We start from the raw sequence: 12,089 nt of genomic DNA, 5'->3' as shown, positions 1-12,089 counted from the left end.
CGGTATTGCACTTGAATTAATAATGAAATTTTATCCAATTCTTTCGCTTCCTTCTCTCTCGTTTCGGTAAGAAATTCCGAATTGATGCGTTTCGATTTTTCCGTATAAGAATCGTTTAATATCATGATTTTTGACACAATGGATCGTATCCGTGTTGTAGTAATTCCACGCGCGATAATCTGTTTTCTGAGATTTGAATTTGATAAAGTACAGTGGCAACATCCGAACAGGATTCGCGATAGATCGAATTGTCGTGTTTCGAATAAATATTATAAAATTGTTGACAAAAGAAACAAGCTGTTAGTAAGTTATTTATTTAGTTCGGTTCGATTATGACCACTGCAAGAACGATATTTCTATAGTTTAATTTTATGACACAATTGTGGAAAATACTGTTGTAATCAATAGTTTTAATTATTCAGGACGTTGGTACCAATTTTTAAACACCTCCTGAACAATAATTCGTATTATTGTTTCTGAAAAACGGAACTGGAGAATACGTTGTAATCAATATTTTTAATTATTCAGGACGTTGGTACCAATTTTTAGACACCTCCTGAACAATAATTCGTATTATTGTTTCTGAAAAACGGAACTGGAGAATATGTTGTAATCAATATTATTAATTATTCAGGACGTTGGTACCAATTTTTAGACACCTCCTGAACAATAATTCGTATTATTGTTTCTGAAAAAACGGAGCTGGAGAATACGTTGTAAACAATATTATTAATTATTTAGGACGTTGGTACCAATTTTTAGGCACCTCCTGAACAATAATTCGTATTATTGTTTCTGAAAAACGGAACTGGAGAATACGTTGTAATCAATATTTTTAATTATTCAGGACGTTGGTACCAATTTTTAGGCACCTCCTGAACAATAATTCGTATTTTTGTTTCGAAAAGACGGAACTGGAGAACATACATCCCGACGCCTTCATTGTTATGTACTCTGTAATCGACAAGGCGTCCTTTCAAAGGGCCGAAGAGTACCTAGAACGTCTTCACGATCAGGACTTCCTCCGAGGAAAACCAGCCATATTAGTTGGCAACAAAGTGGATTTGGTTCGATCCAGGGTGGTCTCGTCTCAAGGTCAGTAGGTTGAAAAATATTTTTTTCCGTATAAAATTTTATACCGGAGAAATGGTTAACGAAGCTCTATATTTCGCAATTCAATAACTGATATCGTACATCAACGATTCAAGGAATTATATCAATTAGCTTTCAATTTTATATTCACGAACGCTTCTTTCAACTTTACCGCGCGAACAGAATAGAATAAAAAATGTTGAATCGCTTTAAAGAGGACAAAGGAGGATGAAACTTTGATATGGAAATGAATTCTTTTTCTTATATCTATGGAAGAAATATCTTGTATATCGTATCTAAATAAGGGTCAGTAATAATACTTGTATCGTAACCAACGTTTTTCGGAAAATAAATCGCCGTTAAATATAAATCATTACCGATCCTTTTCTAAGAATATTAATTAACGCTGTCGGGACACGAATTGCGTTCTGTGGATTAGGTTTCTTGTAAAATGAAAATTTTCGTGAAAATTATTCTCCATTTTCACTAAATTGTATCCCTTTAATTGGACATTATAACGTTGCTATAAAAGTATATTCTTGCAAATCCATGGTGGATCGTGAATCTAATAATAAATTCATACAAATTGTAATTACAATTTCGTTGTTGAGAAATTTGTTCGAAATTCACTCTGTTTCATCGAAATACACAATCACTTCCGAGACACCCAATATCGTCGATGCTCTTATTCGGTGAACCATTGTTGTAAAAAATTAACTCATCTCTCGTTCGCGCGGACCAATGTTAAATTTGAACAATAGTCAAGTTCAAATTCTTATCCAGCGAGTGGAACATTTAGGATTCTCGAGAACCGTTCCTCATAGCGCTGGCTAGGGATAAAATTATCAATCATCCCTCGCTATTTTCAAACGCCCTACACGCCCTTCGCAACGCAAAGGTTGAATAGAGGGTGCGGTGGGAATCGTAGTTCAACTGAGAAACAGGTGATCCGTGTAGAAATAAATGGAGAAAATTCGAAATCACCTCTTTTTACGCAATGCTACATTTTCGAGATCGATTTTGAAAATTCGTCTACCACGTTTACGAAACTTTACGATTTTCAATATTCCATTCGTAGAACAATATTTTCCCAACGAAAAGATTACATTACCTATTTAATAAAGTATTTTCGAACGCACCTTTGAATCGAGTAAATGCACACCGTATAAATTCATCAATTATTCCTTCGTGAACGAAAAAAGATTACAAAGATACCTCGATTTTCGGTTGAAAATACTCGTTAATCGAATCGTAAAGATTTCCCGGTGAATCGAAGTCCGGTGCAAAAAGTATGCGTTCCAAATATTTTATTTATTCGTGCACGTGGAGTCCACCCCTTTTTTTTGGGTGTGCTATCGATTCCAGCCGCACCCTGTATATTCGTTCCTTATCTAATTTTTCCACGTGATATCGTCGCAGATGGCAAGTGCATGGCGTGCACCTATCGGGTGAAGTTCATCGAGATCTCGGTCGGCATAAACCACAACGTGGACGACCTTCTGGTCGGCATTCTGAATCAGATCCGGTTGAAGAACGTGCAAGGGTGCGCGGAGAACCGGACCGCAAATGGCGGCACAGAGGGTAGCGGGCACTGGTACAAATCCAGGGGCGTGGTACGTGCCAGCATGAAGGCCAGACAAATGTTGACCTGGCTGTTCGGGAAGGAGGACAGCAAGTTCAAGAACTGCGAGAACCTCCACGTACTTTAAACGAGGGGACTTCTCGGCCGTATCTGAGGGTAAACAGCAGGTCGACGCGCGATCATTTTACGCTCGCGTGTTCAGAAATTGTGAAATTTCAAGACGAACGTTGTCTGCAGGGTGTTCCTAAACCGTCTCGTCTGAGTTCGATGATTTATTCGTATCGATGACAAAGATCTCGGATGAAAGTTGTCTACGATGAGAAAAGTGACTCGAAAAAGTTAATTTGTACAGGAGACAGAGAAGAATGTATCGGTTTTTCGAAGCTTTGCAGTGGAGGTTTATTTTGTCGCGAGAAGCTTTGGCGAAATTTTGTAAACTGTTGGTAAAAGTATAATTCTTTCGTTTCAATATATCGGGTATTTTTCAATTACGCGACGTGACGTTCGAATTGTATGCAATTTTCCTTAGTCGGGAAAATTGTAGTAAATTTGACAGCGAACCGAGTATCGCCCCTCCAGTGCAAACGGTTCTGAATCAAAATTTCAGGAATAACTACCTCGTACGATGTACTCGAAAGTTACGTTGCCCGTTTGCTTCGGTCGATCACGGTAGCAGGACGTGAAAAAATGTTGAAACGTACATATTTTGTTTATTTTATACAGTTGGAGCGACACTTTCCTTGGTGAAAATACGACATATTTTCAATACGATGTTTACACAATCCGATCGAGAATTTTGCAAGTTGTGTCACTTTTATTGCCAGGGAGGGCTGAGATATTTGTTATTTTTTCGATTTATAGTCTTTTAGGTTGTACGATACGAGTAACCGGTAGCTGCAGGAGTTGTCTCGTAAACGTTTCTCGATGGTGAAAAAATTCCGAGGATTTTTCTTCGGAATAAAAGTTTCAGTTCCTTTCGAGCCGAATATTAATAGTCTTCTGCGTGACTGGCGTAACAAATCGTGCGTGATCACGGATTACGTTGAAACGTAAATCCATAATGGACACGTAATGGCACAATGACCCCGCAGTCTAGCACCGAACGAGAGGGGATCGAGTTAACGCGAACCTATGTAGTTATTAAGTTTTTGCAAACATTATCGGTCGAAGAACCGGTCGTCAGGCAGTTTCGTAATTGGATATTCTGTTAACTTAATAATCTGTCGTTGTATAATATTGTTAACAATAGTTCGATCGATTAAACGAGTCTGTTACCTTAGTGCTTTCAGGTACGTTAACATTTTGTCGGCCATTTTGACTGCCACGGTAGAAATAATTTCAATGCGAGTGTATTTAATGTTCTCGAGAAATGATCGTGCTTCGATTAAGTTTAAAAATTATTATTTAAAAGGACGAAAAGGACTTTCTATCGTTGGAAAATGGTTGACTCGTATTTTTCGAAGAACACTCATGGATTCAAATCTCGAGAAGAAACATTTTCAACGATCGAAAAGTTTCCAGAACGTGGCGGTAATTGTAACCTCCTCTTCCACCTCTTTATCATCCTCTTCCACTTTATCAACCTCCTCCTTCTCCTCTTTATCATCCTCCTAGCAGTTATTGGCTACTGCCAAAACATACTAACCCTTTTAGAACAACAACCTCCTCTTCCTCTTTGTCATCCTCCTCTTTATTATTCTCCTAGCAGTTATTGGCTACTACCAAAATATACTAAACCTTTTTGTTTAGAACAACAATTTCCTCCTCTTTATCATCCTCTTAGCAGTTATTGACTACTGTCAAAACACACACCAAGCCTTTTTGTTTAGAACAACATACGTTTAGTACGTATAAGTTAAACACTGATAGTATCCTTCAAAGTGATCCTTGATAATATGCCCTCGTTTCTATCGCTTCTGAAAACATCCCTGAACGTCTTCTAGCGATAAGGTGTCGAATTCTATTATGTTTGCTTTATTTTTGCAAACATTGTCAAATCTCCTTACTTTTAACTTCATTTTGATTCTGGAAAATTGAAAAAAGGCAAAAGATCTAAAAACAAGAAGAATGAGGCACCATAGAGATTCTTTTCTTGGTAAAAAATTATTATATTGAAAGAGTGAACGACGTGTTAAGACTTTCTGTTAGAAGTATTTTGCCAGAAGAGATGTTTTCTGACAGTATACTAGGTTGTTCGATAAGTTTTGTCGTTCGATAAAACTTATCGAACAGTATAGTACTAGGTTGCTCAATAAGTTTTGTCGTTCGATAAAACTTATTAGACAATCTATTACTAATTAAACGGTGATCAGCAGGGATTCCTTCTCGAAGTTGATCAACTCTTTCTTTATTACGAGTAACTGGGGGAGGAAACGTTTACGGGTCAATGGTTATACGAGACTTTATCATCGACATGATTAATAAATGAACCTAGCACTGTTTGACAGACAGTTTAGGAACACCTTCTATTGTCTGAGTATTCTCACGAGGGTGGCCAATTTATTTCGGTGAACATTGTTCTTTGGGTATAATTTGTTCTCTGATTTTCGAGAAACGTTCGTGCTTCCTACCTTTCTCTTGTTAACAGTGGAACTAGAATAAAAAACGTGTAGATATTTGAAACGATTTTACAGGTCTGACTTTCTTTTTACAGGAGAGGTAAATTTCTTAACCCCTTATTGCACAAATTTCTTTCGACTCGTGACAAAATCTATTGGGCAGAAATTTATATAGAAATTACAGATGAAACGTACAATAAGTATTTTTTCCTTTTATTTACATTTTTAACAATTATGGTTCGCGATTGGTAGGATACAATGTAAAGTTGGAACATGAATTTATTATTGCACGAAACGAAGAATAATTTGAAGTTTAATAATAATACATTTTTTTTTCTGGAGAATCGTTAGAATACGTTAGACAACATTGGCCACTTTTCACTACGAGAATTCCAAGAATGGAAATGTTAAAAGTAAGCGAGAAGTATGGAAAACTTGGGGTGCGATTAAAGTGCCAATTAATCAAAAAACGAATGTGACCCATTGTTTCTTTGTGAATGATTAACTTTTTAGTAATGTTAAGACGTGCGAACCTTTATCGAGAAATTGCTCGATGATGACTAACTTAGTACTGATAAGAATAAGTTTGTCACGAACACCGTGAATGTTAACTGGTTCTGTGTCTATCAACATAACATTTAAGAGGTCCAAGGCAAAGTTTACGGTATGCGAGGCTTGATTAATCCTTTGATCGCTCAGTCTTTTTCGATGAGTTTCAGGATAAACTAACTTCACTTACTATAAAAAAAGAAAAATATACTATACAAAAATTAGTATACTATATTACTAGTATATTGTACAAAAATCTCAATTACCCTATGGGATAATTGGATTTTATTCGTTTGAACGTTATTACCTCAACGCTGTCAGTTTGTCCGTCGGAAGAATTCAAAATGCAAAATCAAAAATGCGTAAATGTAGTCTTTGTTTTCACGAAATACCTCCTAGAAACGAATACGATAGTATTCGTCACGATGAACGATCGATTTGCTGAATGTTACATCAAAATATAATAAATTGTAGACGATACGAAAGAAACGATTGTTGAATTATCGTTTCGACTCTATTTATTTTTCCTATCGATACATACGCGAGAGTTTCGTCGGTGCAAACATTAACTGCGAACCGAGTAACCGTGTTATTGACAGGGAAGCTCAACCGTAATCAAAGGGTTAGTCGTAGAGACGGTTTCCCAGAGGGCTCAGAGGCTCGAAATCAACCAAGTTCAAAAGTCGACTCTAGGACAGGTACGAAGGAATTTAAATCGGACCATGGCGTGAATTAGCGGCCACTAATACTTAACGACGTTACTGTACAATAAGACCAATTTAATCTTTTTATCCGAACTGTATATACGATAAGTTTAACGATACGGATCTGTGTACCTATTGTAAAAGCGAGATACGTGTGTTATATTATATATACATACCTACGCGAATATATTCCTAATATCCATGATCAAATAAGTGGTTAGTCTGTGTAGATGTATGTTAAAGATTGACGTGTTGCTGTATTGCGTGTTTTCCTCAAAAGAACGGGTACCGTGCGATAGACATCAACCGTAATCTCTCCCTTGAGAAGAATATTCTTTTCGAAATTTTAAGAGCAAATACGAAAGAAGAAAAAGAAATACACACATACAAACAGACACACACACATGCGCACACATACAAACGCACGCACACATTATCCACTGTCTATTTTCTGCGATCTCTACGCCTGTATATCCGAATTATGTATACACACACATCTATATATATATATACATACATGCATATGTATATTTAATCGTGTCGAGTTGCAGCGATGCTGGTTTATACGGTACATCTGTTTCAGGGGCCAAATCGAAGGGCTGTCAAACCGATGAAACGTTATGTTGTGAGTTACGTTAGGTTAAAAGCGGAGTTAAATCGATGGTGAACACCGATTCAAAGGGACCTTGCGACAAGCTGATGGTAGTAGAAACTCAAAGAGAACGATCAAATAGAATTCAAAGTGAAAATCGGAGCATTAAGTCGTAGGTATTTTAATTTACGGAATAGTAAATCGTAAGAGGCAACGATTTGAAAAACGTGTAGCGAGGCAGTGTACTCAAAGGGAATGGTAAATTCGTAGGAAACTCGAAGCTAGAGAGTGGAATTAATTATGCATCGAGACCATTATTCTGACGGGAGGATCGGTGTCTCAAAGTAGATAAGGAATTCGGAACGGGTAGCATAAACTGTAACGACTAAGTGCGTTGTCGAATTAAAGGATGTTAAATTGGCAAAGTCGTTTGTTACTCCAAACGGAGTAATCATAAACTCGCAGCGATCGCAACCGAGTTGCAAAGAATTATTTATTGGAAGCTGAATCGATGAGATATTTCCTTTAGTTCGATTAATTTATAATGTTGGGAACTCGGTTAAAAGTACTGTCGATTAGAAGAAATATTTAACTTTGATATTTAGTTAACAAAGTGATTCGTTAAATTTAGATAGCTCGGTGCGTCGGCAACTGTGTCACAAGTGCAGTCGAGTTAAAGAGAACTTTAAAACAGTCGTTAAATAGATGGAATATTTTGTCCAACTGGGAGAGTTGACTGTGCAAGTAAAGAAATGGAAATTTTATCGTATCGAAAGAATTTTTAGGGTATTTGGTTAAATCGAGGGTAGTTCGAAGTTCGAGCAATCGATAAGAAACATCGGCTATTTGATAATTCCTGATTTTTACAAAACTCGTCACACAAATGAACCGTTAAAAAATATTGGACGTATATTTTCTTTACCAATTTAGTTATTTATATCTTAAGAATACCCTCGAAGCTGTAGAACAAATATTTACGTCGGAGACTAATAATATTAAGTATGAAAAAAGTTTGGTTCTTGACATTCACAAGATCGGAATAAAAATTACATTGAATCGCAAATGATCTAATATTTTCCAGTGTTCCATACGTGCGTCAAATTTTACTCAAACTATAAATTATCGATTCGACGATGTTCCTCGTAAGGTAGAAATTAAACGAGACTGTAAGTTGAACGCTGAGTCGAGTCATTGATCCGATCCGTGTAGTTTAAAGTGCTACCGATCGAAACCAATTAATTTGGCCTCTCAAGGTCACCGGTGGACCGCCCCCACCATTTGGCTACCTCGCTGTTTTCGCTAATCTTCCATCTCTTCGCATAAACCTACAGACACTCTCTGGCTGTTTCCAAAATTAACTGAATAATTTTAGTTTGTGCCATTTTAGCTCGATGTTTCCAAAATTAAACGAATAATTTCAGTTTATGCCATTTTAGCCGAGTGTTTCCGTAATTAACGAGCTAAAATGATATAAAACCGAAATTATTCTTGGCACGATTCGAAAGTGGTCTTTCACGTACACATAATTTCGATCCAGCTCCAACTCTAAGTAATATCGAATCGAAGAGTATTTAACACCTGAACTGCTAAAGGGGTCAATTTGACTTGTTTGAAACTTCTTTTTAAAATTACTCAATTAGTAACGGTGTCTTTGTCTATAATGTTCATGGAAAATTATCAAAATGGACAACTGATGGTACGTATCTAGTTCGATGCAAATAACAATAGTAATATCGAACCAACGAGTATTTAACACTGGAACTGCTAAAGGAGTCAATTTGACTTGTTTGAAACTTCTTTTTAAAATTACTCAATTAGTAACGGTGTCTTTGTCTATAATGTTCATGGAAAATGATCAAAATGGACAACTGATGATACGTATCTGGTTCGATGCAAATAACAATAGGTACGTTCACCGTCGGTATTTATAGCGTTAAAACAGAAACAAATATCGAACGAGGCAATACTACGATCGTACTCGAGATTATCGTTTCATCGACACACCGAATCGAAGACAATATCGAATTGAAAATCTTGTTCTCGGTAAGTCAGATCGAAGGACAACTCGAAAGAGATTTCTTGAAACTTCCTTCGTGATAGCCGTTGAATCGATAGTGACACCGAGAATCGAAGAAAAAATTATGCCCAACGAGGTGGGGAGTGATAAACCGAGTTTCTTAATTTTCGTTATTAACGTAACGACGCCTTTTTCGACTCAACGTGTACCGCGAGACCGCCTCGCTGCAACGCGGCAATTAAGAATAAAGCCGGTAAAATAAAATTAACGAGAAATTAAAGCAGCAATCTCCCGTATGCTTAAGTGGGAATGGTTCCTTTGCCGACACTCTGTTCGTTGCGCGCGACGAACGAGCGGTCGATTTAAACGATGCTGTCGTACGATTAATTTGTTCCAGTTACGTATCAGTTCGCGAAACACAACCGGGATCATTGTTTCCGTGCGTTGTATCAGTTTGCGTCGTCGTCGTCGTCGTCGTTGTTGTTGTTATCATTTTATGTTTTTAAATTAATAAACGATCGCGAGGCGTGTACGCGTAACGCGAGCAGCCTCGTTAGGATTCTGTTCAGAGAGGCGTTGCATCGACGAGGACCTTAAAAAGAAAAATTCTTATCAAGTGCCTTTGTGTATTTTTGTAATTTAAGCTAACTCGATGTAAGTCTTACAAAAATACAACCAGTGTGTAACAACCATACCTATGTCGATACAGGGCAGCGCGCTGTTCTTCTTGATTTTCGAATAGACTCGATTTCGTACACGATTGTTATGCGCTTCAACGACGTTTGTCTTCCTTTTCTTCTTTCTGTTCTTTTGTTTTTCTTTCTCTCTCTCTCTCTCTCTCTCTCTCTCTCTCTCTCTCTCTCTATCTATCTATCTATCCATCTATCTATCTATCTCGTTTCTCTTATCGCTATCGTTTCTTGTTTCTCGGTTTACCAGTTAATGTCCAAGAGAAGGATGTTCGAGGCAAAACGGTCCGCGAATTCTGAGCACATTACAGGACTCGAAACGACGACAGAGGCAACGCGTGATGTCGTTCGAACCGAAGATCTATAGATGATATAACATGGCGCGTCAACCGATCGACTTCCTTTCCTACGACACGTTCACTCGATGTTCCCGTACCGGTTAGCTGTTGTTCGGAAAATTATCGATGTATTTAACGCTGTAATGTTATCGTGTCTGTTCGTTGTAACGTGTGACGTGACAATACTGCCATCTCTTCGGTCGACAGAGATATACGAGTGGATACCGTTTAGATGCCGACCATGCGTGTCGTGACGCTTTTGGGGAAAGCGAACGAAGAATTAATGGATCTGACGAATCGTGGATGCGATTCCTTTAGCGGAATATTTTAATCTAAGATAATCTGTCATCCAAGGAAATCTGACGAATGGCTCTAATCCCACGGGATTATTGTACATCATTAACAATAAAGAAGTGACATCCGAAAGCTTTCTCTCTCTTCTATACCTTCCACTTCTTTCATTTGTTTTCAAGCAGAGATTCTCGAGACGATGAAAATAATTTTGTCAATAGATTGTCTTCTTCGGTTTGTTTTTTTTTCGTTTGTTAAAATGTTTTCAATTCAGTGTTCAAGGTCCTCTTCGATAATAGAGGTTAACAATTTAGCAGGTGAAAAAGTTGCGTTAAAGAGGAACGTAAATTTTTGAAGTGCACGTAACGATGATTGTTACATAATTTTCGTTAATTTGTACGTTAAGCTTTGTTACCAATGATGATTTCATGGACAGAGTTGGAAACGTTTTAGTAAACAAATCAGTGGAACTTAAGAAGACTCACGAATTTGAGAATTCAATTCGAGGTGACACCTTGTTAATTGTTCGATATGTTCCCTCGATAACTGAATTGGTATCATCAACACCACTGTTGTTCCGTATAGTATAATATAATCTGCATGTATCCTACTCTCCTGGTCACACCTAGGACTTTTGAATCGAGAAAAGCTCGATTCCTGGAAAGAAATCGCTTTTATCTTCCCTCGGTAATTGAACAGAGGAGACCCAATTCGCGATCAGTTAGCGAGGTAATACTGTATTATCGTTATAAAATTGTAACATTTTTTCGACAGGTGATATTTTTAGGTACAGTTTTTCAACAGTCAAGATCAGTGATTCCCAAACCGGACTATTTCGTTCTTTGTAGGACGTTACAAGACATTGCAAATCGTCTGGGATTATTCAGCCTTCGTTAATGAAGATTCTCATGATCTGTGTTAAGAACTTATACAGGTTTGACCCTACTGTAAATATACGCGAGACGTATATTTATATTAACATACGATACAAATCCAGAGTATTTTAATCGTATTTTATAATTAATTCCTTCTTTACTTTTTATTCAATCACACCTTTAACTATATAATTCATTAATTAAGAGTAAATGTCAAATTAAAATTGCATTTACAACTTTTGTAAATGTTTAGACAAATTTAGACAACATTTTTTTGAAAAGTTACAATTTCAGGAGTCCGCAACGTTTCGAAAGATCTAAGACAGTAAAACCGATCTTGCTTAATTGTAAGTAACTTTATTTTCATTAAAAAAAGGTTATCTTACAAAGAAAAATTTGTGCTTGAAAACAGTAAGTATGATTATTGAAATTTATAATCATAATATTAATAACCAACAGTAATAATAGTATAGACGAATTCTGAAACAACTCTGAAAAATTTGCATCTTCGTTGAATCCAATCGAGCTTCAAAATTGAATTCCACCCTTTAAAAATTGTTAAATATTTTCGAATTGATTGAAAATTCAAATTCGACCTCTCAAAAATTGTGAAAATATTTTCAAATTGATTAAAAACTCGAATTCAACCCAGTAAGAATTGTAAAATGTATCGAAATCGATTTAAAAATTGCAAATCGATCTTCGAAACATCGATGACTCGTGTAAACCAAGTTCCAGCAGTCGATCCAAAAAACGATCATTATTCCTGTTTTGCGTCGAATGCACACGGTCCTACCTCCGA

The 12,089-nt window shown here is 36.9% G+C and overlaps 1 protein-coding gene across 6 annotated transcripts in view; it reads left to right on the top strand.

Moving 5' to 3' along the window:
* Rgk3 (Rad, Gem/Kir family member 3) overlaps positions 1-4,899 on the top strand; it is a 124,879-nt gene extending 119,980 nt beyond the window's left edge. For all 6 annotated transcript variants that reach the window (XM_076314978.1, XM_076314976.1, XM_076314973.1 and 3 more), the window contains 2 exons: positions 909-1,095; positions 2,512-4,899. In XM_076314978.1, the coding sequence (XP_076171093.1) occupies positions 909-1,095; positions 2,512-2,801 (477 nt within the window). In that variant the 3' untranslated portion in view covers positions 2,802-4,899. The remainder of the gene's footprint in view (positions 1-908; positions 1,096-2,511) is intronic.
* Positions 4,900-12,089: the final 7,190 nt, after the last annotated feature.

Source organism: Ptiloglossa arizonensis, chromosome 6 (genome assembly GCF_051014685.1).
Source record: "Ptiloglossa arizonensis isolate GNS036 chromosome 6, iyPtiAriz1_principal, whole genome shotgun sequence".
Lineage (NCBI taxonomy): Eukaryota > Metazoa > Arthropoda > Insecta > Hymenoptera > Colletidae > Ptiloglossa > Ptiloglossa arizonensis.
Note: the sequence above shows the minus strand (reverse complement) of the source record. Positions and strands in the feature narration are given on the sequence as shown.